The sequence below is a fragment of the Prionailurus bengalensis genome, chromosome A1 (assembly GCF_016509475.1).
Source record: "Prionailurus bengalensis isolate Pbe53 chromosome A1, Fcat_Pben_1.1_paternal_pri, whole genome shotgun sequence".
Taxonomy (NCBI): Eukaryota; Metazoa; Chordata; class Mammalia; order Carnivora; family Felidae; genus Prionailurus; species Prionailurus bengalensis.
Genome location: NC_057343.1, coordinates 105,515,690 through 105,532,078, shown reverse-complemented (window position 1 = coordinate 105,532,078; position 16,389 = coordinate 105,515,690). Strand labels below are relative to the sequence as shown.

Sequence of the window (16,389 nt, the reverse complement as noted above, 5' to 3'; positions counted from 1 at the left end):
GCAATTCTATTTCCCCCACAGCACTGGCTGTGAGACTACTAGCAAGATGTATGATCCGCCGCAAGGTTTGGCTGATGTTGACTTCTGGTAATTGAGGTAAGGCCAATGCCAAAATTGCTGAATCAAATATTTACAGGTCAATGGATTTCTGGAACACCATTTGCAAGATTTAAGGCAGGATCAAGAAACGTATCCTGACGACGATGCCAATGAGGCATTGAAATCATTACTGAGAAGGAAAGGCCAAAGCCCCATCTGTTAGGCTCGTCCTGGAGGTTGGAACGAATAAAGCTCTTCAGGCAGTGCTATCAAGGACAGCTCCACAAGGGACAGAGACCTATTACAGTCTCCTCCCCACTCCACTGCAACAGAACAGCGCCACGAACTGAGGTGTGGGACAGAGATAATAATCCTGCACACGGTACCTGAGAAGGGAAGGCAGACCTTTCCACGTAATGAGACACTTACTTCTCTGACACGTGGTGCCTCGGAACCCTGGCGCGCACTCACAGATGCCATCATCTGGGGAGCACGAAGCCCCATTTTTGCAGTAGCAGGGCAGAGAGCAGTTGGGGCCCCAGCGTCCCTCAGCACACACGCTGTCACAGTGGACACCTGAAACAATGCACACGGGCAAGGCTGACTAAGAGGCAGTGGGGGCTGGTGCCTCTGGGACACAAAGTCCCGGACGAGGAGGAGGAGGAGGACGGTCATGGTATCCAAGCTGGGTTATCTCTGCAACGATGAGCGGGATGGCATAAGGTTTAAAATTCACTTATATACGTCAGTACATCATCATACACTGTGTCATCCTGTATCGTATCATCACAGCATTAAAATAATCCCAGGGTGATTTTCTACCAAGTCATAAAAGAGCAGGAATAAAACACCTTTGTTATACTGATTTTTTTATTTTTTACATATACATAATTTATTGTCGCGTTAGTGATGTTTCTTTTTTAGAAGGATGAAGCAAATGGGAAGCCCAAGGGCTCTGTCTATTAAAGGCAAAATTTATCAAAAATATTTTTATCAGTGAGCCCTCAGCAACTTCCTTCTTCCCCCATCCTTTATCTTTACAGAAAAACCAAGTGTAAAAAAGATAAAAAGAAGTAAAAAGTGGTTAAACTGTTTTACATAAAGAAAACTCTCCCCCTGGAGCACACACCATCTTAAAACATTTTGACGATAGGGGCACCTGGGTGGCTCAGTCAGGTGAGCGTCCAACTTCGGCTCAGGTCACGATATCTTGGTTCGTGGGTTCAAGCCCTGCACCAGGCTCTATGCTGACGGCTTGGAGCCTGCTTTGGACGTTGTGTCTCCCTCTCTCTCTGCCCCTCCCTAGCTCATGCTCTGTCTTTCTCTCTCTCTCTCTCTCAAAAATAAATAAGCATTAAAAAATTTAAAAAATAATGAAAATTAAAGAAAAAAACATTTTGATGCTACATTGTACAGGATGGAAAGATATACTAATCGGTGCCACTAAATTCCTCTTTAAGAATTGAATCTGGCACTGGGCAGATAAAGGCAGAATATCACAACTGATCTTATTTGCAGCTGTTGTCCAAGTTATTGATTATTAGGATACTACTCTATGTAGGTGTTTAACTCTCACCCGGAAACAGAAATTCTGGAGTTGGTCATGAATGAACAAACGCCTAAGGAAAATGCAAGGGAAAAAGCAAAGTCGCAGAAATAAAAATAAAACCAGGTTTTACGTGAGGTAAAGAGAAGTCTCTTTGGGAAGTTTGCGTTTGAAATACAACAGGGGCCTCTTTCTTGTAAGTCAGAATTCTCCCCAACTCAAAGACACGCTCTTTGCATTGAGAAGCAGCGAGTTATAATTAGTAGTGAACTGGCAACTGCTGGCTTCAGACCAAGTGCAAACACAGTAAGAACAAGCACGCACACACTTAGGGATCCAGAATGCTGTCACCACCCAGCACCAAGGAAGCTGAGAAAGCCATGTTTTGTATTACAGTTTTTGCTTCGAAATTGATTAGGAGAAAAGTTACCGTGGCCCAAACCTTACAACAGAAGCAGCCCCAAACCATAATGTGAACGTTGCTAATTGGCACAGTCATTTCTGCTGAGCCATAACTCCACTTTTGACTGTTCCCGTTTCCTCCTTCTGAAAATCTCCCACATGGTAAAGGCTGTTAAGTAGGCATGAAAGCTCACAGACCTCATTGTGTCTAGCTTGAGCCAACAAAAGACTATTATTTTAGCTCGCGCTGCTGGCTGAAGTAGATCAGACCTGTTAGAAGCTGACTGGGGTTCAAGGAATCCCTGTAGAATAAAATATGGAATTTTGGCCTCCTGTGATTTTTTTTTTCTTGAGTTCACAAACATACGGTCTTTTCTTTTTCTTTTCAAATCTCTTTTGAAAAGCTGAGGTGGAATCCCAAAATGCTATGCTCACCAAATGTGATTCAGCAGCTATAGAGTTGTATCTATACTGCTCGCACCTACACGAGGCAGCAAATGGGAGGTGTTTGGGCTCGCACCTACACGAGGCAGGGCATTTATTAAGGAGCAAACCACTTCAAAAAGAGGCTGCAAATGGAAAAATTTTGTTTTATGAACCAACAAGGGTAATCTTGTGAAGGGTCACAGGCTTCACTCTCTTTTCAAATTCAGGTTCTGAGCGCTGACCATGAGCTAGGGCCCTATTTAATGGCACCTAAGACGGGGATTCCTGCTTGACAGATATTCGGACAACTCTGGCCATTTTGGTTTGCAGCCATCCACGCAAATCCCAGTAAGGACTTTGGAGAAGTAGAAGTTGAAAATCATCCTGAAAATTAGTCCTCATTTCTGGCACATTGTTGTGTGGTGGGAGCTTGAGGAAAGGGGAAGGGGCGGGATTTAGCCATTTATGGTGTTTTGGTTCATCAGCTACTTGCCAAATCTCTCCACCACATTAAATAAATGCAGCTAAATCAGAATGGAATACACTTGAGGTCAAAATTATCTGCTGCTTTTTTTGCATTATAGATTATCATAATTTATATGTGACTTAGCACATTCTCAATCAGAGCATGTTAAGAAAAGTGACCCCAGCACAGATTGGTAAATCTGAATAAAGTGATCCTTTATTTCATATCTGATTCCTCTTCCCTAATAGGTTTGTCCAGCTGGATAGGACAGCCATCTGTCATAATCAACTTTATCGAGGTAATTTTCATAGAGTAACAAGGCCCACGATATAGCAAAGAGATCCATTACAATGATACGTTTGTTTCACATGATTTACCCATGATTTCATTTCCAGAGAACCACGGGGAATTTTAGAGATCATCTATCAAATCTGCTGTCTCCAATCATAAAAGAATATTTCAGCAGAACCAAGCCTACTTTTAAATATCTTTTATTTCAGGATTGCAAATAAGTCTCCCCTTTGAAAGTAAGTTATAGTAATTCTATGACCAACTTCCTCTAAAAACTCAACCTCTTTTCTTTTTCTCTACCATCAGTAAAATGAGTCATCACTTTTCAGATATTAATGCCTAATCTATTTGTAGACAGACATAAAGTATGCCTCAGGGGGCAATTCTAGAAAAAAGCATGAAGCTGCATTTTTTCCCCTTGCTGTCCTATTTTCTCCTACTGATACTCCTCCCCCTCAGAGCTCTGTGCCCTCCTATTATCTTTCCTTTCATCTTATAGTCAGGAAAAGGTAAGGTAAATTGATTAGTGTTGAGTTGTTACCTTCTCTAGGGAATACTAATATTTTAAGAGAATACACACGTGAGGAGCCTAAGAAATAAACCTCTAATTGTGAAATATCAGGCACTGAAGCTCACAGAGGGGGTCCCTGGGTAAGTGTTTCTCTAGGCCACACTAGGTATACGGCTACTGATGTGACCTCCCTGTAAGACTAACCCTTCAGTAAAACTTTTTTCAGGATAGACAATTATAAGTTTGCTTTAACCTGTGTGTGTGTGTGTGTGTGTTTCCTGAATTATTTCCATTCATCTCATCCCAATCTTTGCAAACTTGCTGGAGTCCTATAAGACATTTTTATGTTTCCTTTTTTATCAAAGACAGAAAAGAGAATTCAACTTAATGAATATTCAAGGGGTCCAGGGGCTATTGGCTTCCCGGTGATAGGTTCTCTAAGAAAGAACTTCAACTCTAGAATGATAATGGCCCCAGAATAGGCACACCTAACCCTGTCTTGGGATCTCAGTCAGAAAAGGAGAGAGCCTGGGAAGGTGGAGAAGGGCTCCAAGCTAATGGAATGGTGGGTGCAAGGCCCAGAAGCCCAAAGAAGCATATGGAAATGGAGGACAGCTGAAACTGGGGTGGGGAAGAACAGGAGAGGTGTTTGGGCAGCCAGGCAGTGGTCACATACCCAAAGCCAGAATGCCACGCTGTGAAGTGTGAGCTTCCCCCTTGGGGTTGACAGGGACCAAATGGACAATGAAGCAGGAGAAGCACATAACTGAATTTGTGGTTTGTAGGAGGGCAGAAGACAGTTTGAGGATGATGGGTCTGGAAGCAAGAAGACCTGTGTCAGGGGGCTGTTTGGGGTTATCCAGGTAAAGGAAAAAAAAGACAGACATGACAAGGTCTTAAACTAAGTCAAGGGCAGTTGGGATGCAGGTGGGGGGGGGGGGGATAAATTCCTCAGAAATGCAAGGGACAATGGAGGTGAAAGATCTGTACTTGCACTGGCTCCTCCCGCCCCCATATTCTGCACAGGGAAATGAATGAAGTCTGGAGCTCCGTCAAAGAGAGATGGTGTTTCTGTTCACCACAGTGCCCAGCACACGGAGGGTGTTAAAGATTTGTTGAGTGAATCAAGAAGCACCATCTCTCTTTCCAATTTGATATTCAGAACTATTTCCAACTGGATGGGAGCAACCATATAATTCTTTCTTTCCCTAAGGAAGTGATGAGAGGCCCATGCAGACCAGAAAACCCAGCATATGTATATTTTATATGCCTCAAATGGTGACCTTTCCCATCTAAGGGGGTAGAAATGTCTGCCTTGCTGATTTTTGAGAAGATATACCTTCATGAGCTCAGGCCTGTGTTTTTCAATGCTAGCCCAGATTACAAAGCAACCGACGAATTAGGGAGGCATCTTGAAGAAATTGTTTTGGAATGTTTAACGAAGAAGAGATAAAGGCTCTAATGGGAGTTACTTGAGGAAACAACGCCCTAATGCTTTTGGAAGAGGGGACAAAATGGGAAGGGGGGATCTTTAAATTTGCAAGGATCTCTGGTTCAGTGGAAGCATTTTTTCCTGATCAACGTTCTAACGCTGATAAGGCGATCTGTGAGGGACTGTTTTTGCCAGGACTGAGGACAAAGAGCTCTTTGATAGCCTTCCCAAGTTGCTAGGCAATGGCTGAATGATCGTGATAAACTTCAGCTAAGCAGCTCTAAAGAAATGTTCGTGCATTTCATGCCTGATGCATTATGCCAGCGGCCTCAATGTGAAACCAGCATTCACTAGGCATTTGTGATTGCATGAATGCGGTAAAATAAATCATCTCGGGTGTCATTACTTCTCCCTCTCAGAGATAGAACCCAAACTCCTCGTCTTGCTAATTGTTCGTATTCCTAATGCCCGTACTGCACTCTTTGGGGGCATTAGTGAACGAAGGACATGATTTTCATTCGATGTCTGGTTCCTGAGCAACAAGCTATTAAACATCTATTAGAAGGAAGAGAGGGATTTGTTACTAATAATTGGGCTTGATGAGTATAGAAGAGAAGAGCCAGAGTAAGCGTCATAATACTTTTGCTGCTTTTCTAATCCTCTCGCTAACAAAGCAGAGGCTTACTGTTGGCGTAGAGACATTCTTCGCTGGTGTAACCACCTGTGCCCACGCTGTGTCCGCCCTGTGAGGACGTGAGTTTCTGCAGGCCAGGAGCTGGCCTCGCTTCACCCTCGTGCTCCCAGCATCCAGCACTGTGGCTGCACACAATTTGGAGGCACTCAACATGTGGTTGTTAAATCAATTTCTATTTGGATACTATGAGTTGTAAAGATGGATTAAAAAAGGATCTGCTTTACAGAGATGACCAGGTTGAAAAGGACATCCTGATAAATCATATAAATCATCGATGTGTGCATTTGTAGCTGCAAGACAAAAACACCAGAGGGCATGACCTGCCTCAGTCCGGACCTGGATAAAAGTAAACAGAACAGACTGCTAAGCAGATGGGGGGCCCTGGGAGCTCTGGCTTTTTCTGCAGCCATTCTTTTGGGAAGGCAAGCCCCTTCCTCCACTCTCACCTCAGGGACTCCACCTTCTGCTTTTACAGGACTCCCTCCCCCACAAAACTGCATAGATAGAGAGACATAAGTGCTGCATAAATGTTGTCCACTCTTCAATACCCTGCTTGATTGGATGCATGCATGTTAATTAAAGCTCACTTCCACTTGCACTTGGATGTCACTGCATGAAGAATTAGGTTCCCCCTTATTATAACAACTCAGGCATCACTAACACCACAGGAGAGATCACTTTGGCACAGACCAGTAGCTAAAGCAGCAGTTCACTTACTCACCTGGTCAACCTTGGAGAATTTGGGGAAACACACATTTCCTCTTTGTAACACCCCCTGCCTCCTGGCTGGGCTCCAATAAGCACCCCGCCTCTCTCCCTATTCTCTGTGCCCCTCCTTACCCTCCCACATAGTTGCCAGTCCCTCTCTCTTTCCCAAGGCTTCGAGAGGTTGATTTGGTGCCTTCAACTCTTTCCTCTTAGTTTAGCATTTAACTTTTTTTTTTCTGCCATGAATGCATCCCTAAGCCTTTTGCCACTGGTTATGAGGATTCTGCCACAGAAATGCTCCCTGCAACCCCCACCTCTTATAGTGAGAGTAAATATGCATGACAGAGGCCAGTCTACAGACGGGTAATTGTCACTGCATGAGCCACTGGTGCAACCTTTTTTAAGCAGGCTTCACACCTAAGAGCCCAACGTGGGGCTTGAACTCACAACCCTGAGATCAAGACCGGAGGTGGGATCAAGAGTCAGATGCATAACCGACTGGGCCACCCAAGCGCCGATGTATAACTTGTGAAATGACAAATGAGGCCACCAAGTAAGGTTGTGCCGGCTGTACACTACACAAGAGCCTCTGGCCACAGGGCTAAGTGAGGGCAGAAATCCACCTGCCAAGCAGTACAACCTGAAAGATTTCCAAACCTTCTCCAAATTTGTGCAAAAGGTGCTTTATGGGCAGGCAATAGCTCTGCCTTCTTCATGCACCCCCCAGCTCAGCATTCACCAGGTGTGAGGTGGGGACAGGGAATACACAAGTTAAAAAAGTTCCCAGGTGACAGTGATCTTAGCCAGAACTTGGAACCAGGCTGGGGACAGCATATGTTCCCACAGCCAGAATGAAATCTTGATTAGCTATAATACTCAGTGAAGAGGTGTTTTGGCTGACTGAAGTCAGGGCAAAAAGGGAGGAAAAAAGTCAGCATGTGTCTACTGTTTTTGGAAAATACTTTATAAAGCATATTACTTTACTACGTGGAAATACACAAACATACAGAAACACAACTAATTACATTTCTTTGACATCTGGGACTTCAAAATAATCATTTGAAAAGCCAATCTCACTTTACAGCAGTGTGTGTGTGTGTGTGTGTGTGTGTGTGTGTGTGTGTGTGTGTAGAGGTGTGGGAGAAGGAGCCCAGGACACAGCCTATATTTTGGATAGTGTTTCATTTTCCCCCATTTTTTTTGCTACAATCTGCCTCTTTTGGTAAAGTAATCAATGGGCTAAAAAATCCATATATTAAGGTTTTAAATAACTACATATAGTAAAAGTCCTTGTCTTTTTTTTAAATTTTTTTAACGTTTTTTATTTATTTTTGAGACAGAGAGAGAGACAGAGCATGAACAGGGGAGGGGCAGAGAGAGAGGGAGACACAGAATCGGAAGCAGGCTCCAGGCTCTGAGCCATCATCCCAAAGCCCGACGTGGGGCTCGAACTCACAGACCGCGAGATCGTGACCTGAGCTGAAGTCGGATGCTTAACCGACTGAGCCACCCAGGCGCCCGTCCTTGTCTTTTTTTAATGGTACATTTCTTTCGGAAGTAGTATTTGGGATGTCAGATGTACCTTTTGCTTTGAGTAATCTGTATGGCCGTACATTTTGAAAACTTGTTTTAGAACCAGGTAAAATGGAAATATCAATGATAGAAATAGAGTCTCAGTTCCTTTAAAAGAAAAAGCCAGTCAAACATTAAAATGATGGTAAAGTCATGAGGAGTGGTGGATGAACCCAACCATGAAAAAGCAAGTTGATTCTCTTAGGTTGGCATATGATTTCCTCAATTTAGACGTGTCAATTTCTTCATAAAAAGGGATAAAGCTCTCCCTTATCTCTGGCTTTAAACCCAGAGGACTGATGAGCAACTCCCCACAGCGTGCTCAGTGACCCAGCACTGTTGGTGACTCTGTGCCTTCTTACTGATTTGGTCAGGGGAAGAACCCAGTCCCCGTGTCAACTGCATTGAAGCCCCACTATTAATCTACACATGACTACCTTGTCCGGTGATACTTAACATCTCAGCTAAAGCAATCTCGGCAACAGGGAGAAGAGGCGTCTGAATCATTTACTTCCCTAGGCTCATGTTATTTATCTGGCCCTGCATCCAAATGAAAAGCAAGGCTTTCTCTATGTTGAGAAACATTCTTACGAGGCACTTACTCAAAAGCAAGTTTGTTGATGAAAATTTCTGGGTCTCCCCAGGGCTGACAATGAAATGGTATTCTACGTAAATAACACAGAGTCTACTCTTCCTTCCTTTTGGGAAAATAAACAATTCTTTGTGCAATTGGAGGGTGCTTTCTGGAGCTCCAGTAGCCTTCTTTTCCTCTATCTACATTTGCTTATACCAAGTGTGTTCTGTGAATGTGGTGGATGACTTCTCTTTAAAAAAAAAAGTCTCAGAGCAATCTTAGATCCTCACAGATCAACAGCTTACACAGAAGACCCAGAGAAATGAGACACTGGGGCCATGAAGCAAAGAGACAGTGGGGCAACCAGTCACAGATGGACAGAGCATTACGAGATTATGCTGTGTGACAAAGTTGCTGCATTCCCGCAGGAGCTCCATAGGTCTAAGGCCAGATGGGATAATTTGTCTTACCCCATGACCCAGACTGTGGAATGTAACAAACACATTTTCTGGCTGGCTTCAGGCCAAATCATATCTCCTGCTTTTTTCATGTAGACTAGAGTATGCCTTTCACAGTCTGGCTCTAAATCATCAAAGCAGGTAGATACTTGAGCAGTGGCTCGTGTGTTCGAGAACACCTCACACTTCCTCTAAAGTCATAAAACAAAAGTGGATTTGGTGGAGCATGGTCCCAAATGGATGACAGGTCCTCTTTGTTAGAAAAGTTCTGAACTTGCCAGGGGGTTCAAAATGCTATTTAACTTCATTGTGGTCACAGAGAACTTGGTACCGGTCATTCGATTTGAGAACTTCAAGAACCCTAGGGAAGTCACAAAACCTGGTCTATTCCCTAGAGCGATGTAGTTGTAGCACTGAGTGAGAGCCCCGCAGAAACATGGGGAGGTGGAATTTCACAATGTGAAGTCAGAATTATCTCAGCTTTTGCAAGTCAAGGAGAAACTAGAGGGTGAGGGAGTCCTTGTGTTTGTGGATAACTCCTATTGACAGAAAAAATCCATGACCCCAGCCTTGGTCTGTTTCCCAAGGTAGCTCTCAGACACTAGAAATCAAGCACATGACAGCTCATCTCAGTTTACTCCTGTCAGAAGCCAAAGCAGCTCTCAACAAATTCCAAAGGACTGAGAGACACCGCTGAAGAGGTCACTGATGACATTTCCCGTTCAAGGATGTGAAGACGTGTATTGTCAAGTTGGTAATACTCCCCACATTGATCTATAAACTCAATCCTCATTAAATCCAGAGTGTTTCTTCACAGGAATTGGCCTGTTGGCCCTCAAATTCATAGAGAAGTTCAAAGGACCCAGGATAGCCCAAGAAATCTTGAAAAAGAAGACAGAAGTTGGAGGACTCACACTTCCCACATTTTAAAACTTTCTACAGAATTATAATAATCCAAACAGCATGGTGCTGACATAAGGATAGACACACATATCAATGTAATAGAAGTGAGAGTCCTGACATAAATACTCTCACATTTATGGCCACTGCTTTTTGGCAAGGGTATCAAGATGGTGAGGGTGGGGCAAGGGAAGAATGACCTTCTCAACACATGATGCTGGACCAACTGGATATCAGCATGCAAAAGAACAAAGTTGGACCCTCACCTCACACCATATATAAAAACAAACTCAAAATGGATCAAAGACCTAAATGTAAAAGCTAAAACTCTGAAATGCTTAGAAGAATACACAGGCATGAATCTTTGTGACCTTGGATTAGACAATGGTTTCTTAGACTTGACACCCAAAGCACGAGGAACAAAAGAAAAAACAGAGACAAGCTGAACTTCATCACAATAAAAACTTTTCTATGGAAACAGCATGAAGAAAGTGAAAAAGTAACACACAGAATGGGTATATTTGCAAATCTGATAAGGAATATCTGATAAGGAATATATAGATAGAATATGTAAAGAAATATTACAACTTGGGGTACCTGGGTGGCTCAGTCAGTTGAGCATCTGACTTCCAGCTCAGGTCACGATCTTGCGGTTTGTGGGTTCGAGCCCTGCGTCGGGCTCTGTGTGACAGCTCAGAGCCTGGAGCCTGCTGCAGATTCTGTGTCTCCTTCTCTCTCTGCCCCTCCCCCAATCTTTCTCTCTCTCTCTCTCTCTCTCTCTCTCTCTCTCTGTCTCTCAAAAATGAATAAATGTTAAAAAAAAATTTTTTAAGAAATATTATGACTCAACTATAAAAAGACAAATGACCCAATGAAAAAATGAGCAAAGTATGTGAATAGACATTTTTACAAAGAAAATATACAGATGGCTGAAATGAAATCCAAAGATGCTTAACATCATCACCTATTAGGGAAATGCAAATCAAAAATTCAATGAAATAACATTTCACACCACTAGGATGGCTTTAATCAAAAAGACAGATAATAAAAAGTTTTGGTGAGTATACAGGAACCTCACATAACTGGTGGGAATGTAAAACAGAGCAGCTGCTTTGAAAAACAGTGTAGCAATTCCTCAAAAAGTTAAACTTAGAGTTATCACACAACCCAGAAATTCCACCCCCGAATACATACCAACTATACACACATCCAGACAAAAACTTGTACTATGTTCATAACAGCATTATCCAAAATAGCCAGAAAGTGGAAACAACTCAAATGTCCAACACAGATGAATGTGCAAATAAAATGTGGTCTGCCCATACCATGGAATATTAGCCAGCACCCAAAAGGAATGAAGGAATGATATATGCTCCAAAACGAATGAACCTTGAAAACAAGCCAAGAGAAGGAAGCTAGTCACCAAAGACCACATATTCCATGAATCCATACAATACCGGAAGAGGCAAATCTATGGAGACAGAAAGTAGATTAGTGGTTGCCTAGGGTATGGAGAAGGGAGATAAGGTTGCCTAGTGGTGAGTTGGGGGTAAATGGAAAATGACTTTTAGTGAGTATTAATGGGGTTTCTTTATGAATTGATGAAAATCTTCTAAAAATGATAGTGATGATGGTCGTACAATTCTTTGAACATATGAAAAGCCAATGAATTATACAATTTAAATAGGTGAATTCTATGGTATATCTTTCTGTCTCTGCCTCTCTCTCTCTCTCTCTCTCTCTCTCTCTCTCTCTCCATATACATATATATATACATGTAAACACACACACACACACGAAGAGGTTGCTGCTTATCAGCACTTATCACCAGGTCCTATCATAATTCTCAGAAGTCCTCATCCATGCTCAATTAATCTCCACCTAACTGCCCCTTCCCCAGCACTTTCTGGAAGAAATGTGTGCATGGCAGAGGGTGCAGTAATTAAGAGAGCTGGAGATGCAGTGGAAAAGCAATGGTGCAAATCCTGTCTCTCACGTTTACTGACCCTGCAGCCTTGATCAAGCCACTCAACTTCTCGGTGCCTCAGTTTCTTTGTCTGTAAAGAAGACAGAAAAATATTTTCTACCTCACAGAGCTGCTGCGAGCCTGCAGTAAGCATTCAAAAAACATTACTTATTATTTCTTTGTTCTTCCTTTTATGCATTTTTGCTAAAAGGTAAGACCACCCTGACTCCATAATTTCCTAAATGTCACATCTCTGGTATGGATGCATAAGACTCTCCTCTGAAAGGTCCACGTTCTCAAAATATAAACCATCACTAAAGGGGGCACTGGCTTGTTACTACCAATTTCTCTTTTAGAGGACAAGTTAAGAAACCATGTTGGAAGGTACTGAAGAATGACCAACATGGAGATAGTTCTGCCCTACAAGTCTCCCTCTCTTCTCTAAATATAGATACAAATATATTTAGATACAAACACAACATATACAAACATACACACACACACACACACACACACACAGATGACTTCGAATGAGAATTCTGAAAAGAGAGTTTTGGTTCATCTAACTACCTCTGGTCCCTAGTTTCCCAGCACTTCACTCTAAAATGGCACATTAGCAATCAACATTTTATTTTACTTTCAGAAGAAATGCTCACAAATACACCCAGTTCATTCATCCCAATGTTCAATAATTTTCTTGGTGCACTCCCATTTGTAATTTTCCTAAATAAGCTTTTAAAATTCTGTTCATACTTTAGGATTTTGTTTTCATTTTTGTGTTTTTTTAAATTTTTTAACGTTTATTTATTTTTAAGACAGAGAGAGACAGAGCATGAACAGGGGAGGGTCAGAGAGAGGGAGACACAGAATCTGAAACAGGCTCCAGGCTCTGAGCTGTCAGCACAGAGCCCGACACAGGGCTCGAACTCACGGACCGTGAGATCATGATCTGAGCCGAAGTCGGACGCTTAACCGACCAACCCACCCAGGCGCCCCTCATTTTTGTTTTTAAAATAGGCTTGACTTGATGTAAGAAACAGAAAAGCAAGATCTCTCTTTGCTTGGGCATTTAGTTCCCTCTCCCGAGTCTGTTGATCACGAGCAAAAACGTCGTTCTTTTTCCAAGTCCACTGTTAGTTTGGTAAACTTCCTGTCTGGAACCATGAAGCCATATTAATAAGGAGAAACTTCCGCCTTTTGGTCACAAAACTGACACTCAATCGTAATAGGAAATTTATGACTGAAGAATTATTATAAGAAAAAGGAAGTTTTAAAGCTTTCGTGTCTAGCAATGAATATTTTAATACTTGCATGTTAACCATATTAATATTAATACTTAACATTCTTGCCTCACCAAGGTGAACTTAGTTATATTCTTGTGGTTTATTTCAATCGTTCTTTCCTCAAAGTTCAAAAATACCACAGAAGCCTTGATAAACCCCTCACAGCAAAAACATTTTCCCCTCTTGCTGCCCTGAATTCTAACAGTTGGATCTTCAATTGAGGTTCAAGAGAATTGCCCCTATATGTTTCAACAAGAAGTCATTTGGGGTGCCTGGGTGGCTCAATCAGTTAAGTGGCCGAGTTCAGTTTAGGTCATGATCTCGTGGTTTGGGAGTTTGAGCCCCGTGTCAGGCTCTCTGCTTTCAGCACAGAGCCTGGAGGCTTCTTCAGATTCTGTGTCTCCCTCCCTCTCTGCCCCTCCCAGGCTCACACTCTATCTCTCTTTCTCTCTCAAAAATAAAACAAAACAAAACAAAAAAAGAAATCATTCTCAGATTACAGATTAATTTGGTCTTCTTGGGTAAAACTGTGGCAGTTTACTGGAGACTTTACCCTTTTTCCTTCTCTCAAAAGCTGACCCGTGTGCATTTCTGGAAAGTAGCAAGGGAGAGCACCAGGTGTAACTGACATGTTTCCCGATTCAAGTAGCAGTCCTCGGCTCACCTGACCATCCAGGGAGGCAGCGGCAGTGGCCCGTGGTGGAGTGGCAGCCGTCCGCATGGCTACAGTCACAGCGCTCCGCACAGTTCAGCCCATACGTGCCGTCCTGCGTGGGAGACAGCAATGAGGTCATGGAAATCCACAGGGAGAGACGACAGGGACCTTACTCAGCGACTTCAGATCCAGGATCTCCTTTCCCAAACACCTCTCAGCAACATGCATTATAATCACCTCTTCCCGTGTCTTCTCAGCCCCCCAAATGGAGGAGGCAGTGTTTTAAAGTCACTCAAACTGTAGTTTTTGTCCAACAAAATCATGGTCGGTCCTATGAATGATGACACCAACTATGCCACTAGGCTGATGGGCACATATGCAAATACATGTAAACATGCTAATTAATTAACAGAATCTTTTTATCTTATCCTAAGCCACCACCCATAAAAATATTTTCTTTTGGGGTGCCTGGGTGGCTCAGTCAGCTAAATGCCTGACTTCGGCTCAGGTCATGATCTCAAGGTTCGTGGGTTCGAGCCCCGCATTGGGCTCTGTGCTGACAGCTCAGAGCCTAGAGCCTGCTTTGGCTTCTACGTCTCCCTCTCTCTCTGCCCCTCTCCCACTCATGTTCTGTCTCTCTCTCAAAAATAAAAAAAAATTAAAAAAACATTAAAAAAATTAAAAAAATTTTTTTCTTTTGCTCCTAGAGATTTTTATACAGTAGTTCAGTATTCCCTATAAGGCATGCTACTTGATGGTGGAAAGGGAGGACACTGACTCACATAAAGAAGCCCTAAACTTAAAAGGAAATTGGGACTCCTGGGGGGCTTAGTCAGTTAGGCATTCAACTCTTGGTCATGATCTCTTGGTCATGACTCTTGGTCATGGAGGTCATGATCTCACAGTTCATGAGTTTGAGCCCCCCATCAGGTTCTACGCCAGCTCCATGGAGCCTGCTTGGGATTCACTCTCTCCCTCTCTCCATGCCTCCCTCTCTGCCCTTCCCCTGCTTGTACGTGCACACACACACACCCTCAAAATAAATAAATGAGCATTTAAAAATAAAGAAATAAAATTAAAAGAAAATCATAGTGCTAGTTGAATTAAGTTCATTTCCATAAACTGCCAAGGTGATACCAAGAACCGTAAGGAGAAGTGAAAATCTTCTGTTACTTTTCCTAATTAATGTCCTCTTCTCCGTGAAGAAGTCTAAACAACCCGTGTATTCTGATTCCATCTAATAGAAGGCTGGAGTACTTGTTGGCAAATATTCCTCCCTGGTCTATTCCCAGGCCTTACAGTTTTCACAAGCGCATCAGTTTGGGTCCAACAGAGACAAAACTCTTTGTGGACGTGACCAGTTGGCCCATGGGAGGAAAATGGACAGCTTTGCCTATACAAGCCCCGCCCTTTCAGGCCAGATCTTGATAAACGGAGGAAGGATACCATAAACCTTCAGGGGATTCACCATTACCAAGAGCGAGGAACCTGAGAACCAGCATAAAACAGGCTGTGGGTCTCTGAAAGCATAATCATTTGTCTAGGGTTTACTAAAATAAAAATTAGGCCCCACTAATGTTTTCTGGGGCTCCACGGCATTTAGATTTGCCACCATATGGGCCACTTAAACCACCATCAGCTTCCACTGAATTTTCTAATGCATCTAATATATTAAAAAAAAAAAAAAAAGGACAAGATTATGCCGGGGGCTTTGCTCTCTTTGTCTATAATCAGACTGGGAGTGAAAGGTACTCTCAAGCCCATCTCAGAGCACCGATAATTTGTTCACTGGTGGATGAGAGGCAGCAAAGCTAACTTCACTTTGTCCTAGGGGGTTGGAGGGCAAGGAATAGCCCAGGGTGGGATGCTCTCTAGTTGGGAAATGGGTTGTACTTGATGAGGGGGAAGCCCAGGGGGAAATCATCTCCCAGCGCGAGGGGCCCACTTCAGGGGTGGGGCATGGTATCATCTAGCCATCTCTCCCGGAGGCAGAGAGCACACATCACTGAGAAAATGCTTAATGGCTCAGGAGGCAAAAAAAATGAGGAAGAAAGAGTAATGAAAAAGAGGGCAAAGAAACGGGCCAAGGGCTTCAGAGGAAGAAAGAGAAATCGGCCTGTTACTGCGGAACGTGTGTCCTGTTCGCAGCCTCTGCCTGCCTGCGGTAGACAGAGAGCGGGATTTCTAACTATGAGTACCTCTAAAGTAGGTCAAGGGAGCAGAGTCAGCATCGAACAAGGCAAATCTTTGGAGCTGTTAGTGACTCTGGACACACTTATGTTAGCAGACGGTTGTTTCTAAACCTTTCACCATCTTGACGCGCATTTCTGTGAAGCCGGTCACCACCCCCTTTCAATCCCCTGCCGCTTTCCATCCCAGAGGCGGGAGGATTTCCATGATAATGGAAACATGATATTGGGGGAGTTGACAGGTATACGCTGGGTGTTTGACAAATGCTGTTGACTG

The 16,389-nt window shown here is 43.1% G+C and overlaps 1 protein-coding gene across 1 annotated transcript in view; it reads right to left on the bottom strand.

Annotated features, from left to right (window-relative positions):
* The window catches only part of MEGF10 (multiple EGF like domains 10), a 179,342-nt gene that overhangs the window by 25,109 nt on the left and 137,844 nt on the right, over positions 1-16,389 (bottom strand). The window contains exons 13-14 of the mRNA XM_043586764.1: positions 13,933-14,035; positions 469-615 (exon numbers count right to left, since the gene is read on the bottom strand). Coding sequence (XP_043442699.1) covers positions 469-615; positions 13,933-14,035 — 250 coding nt within the window. The remainder of the gene's footprint in view (positions 1-468; positions 616-13,932; positions 14,036-16,389) is intronic.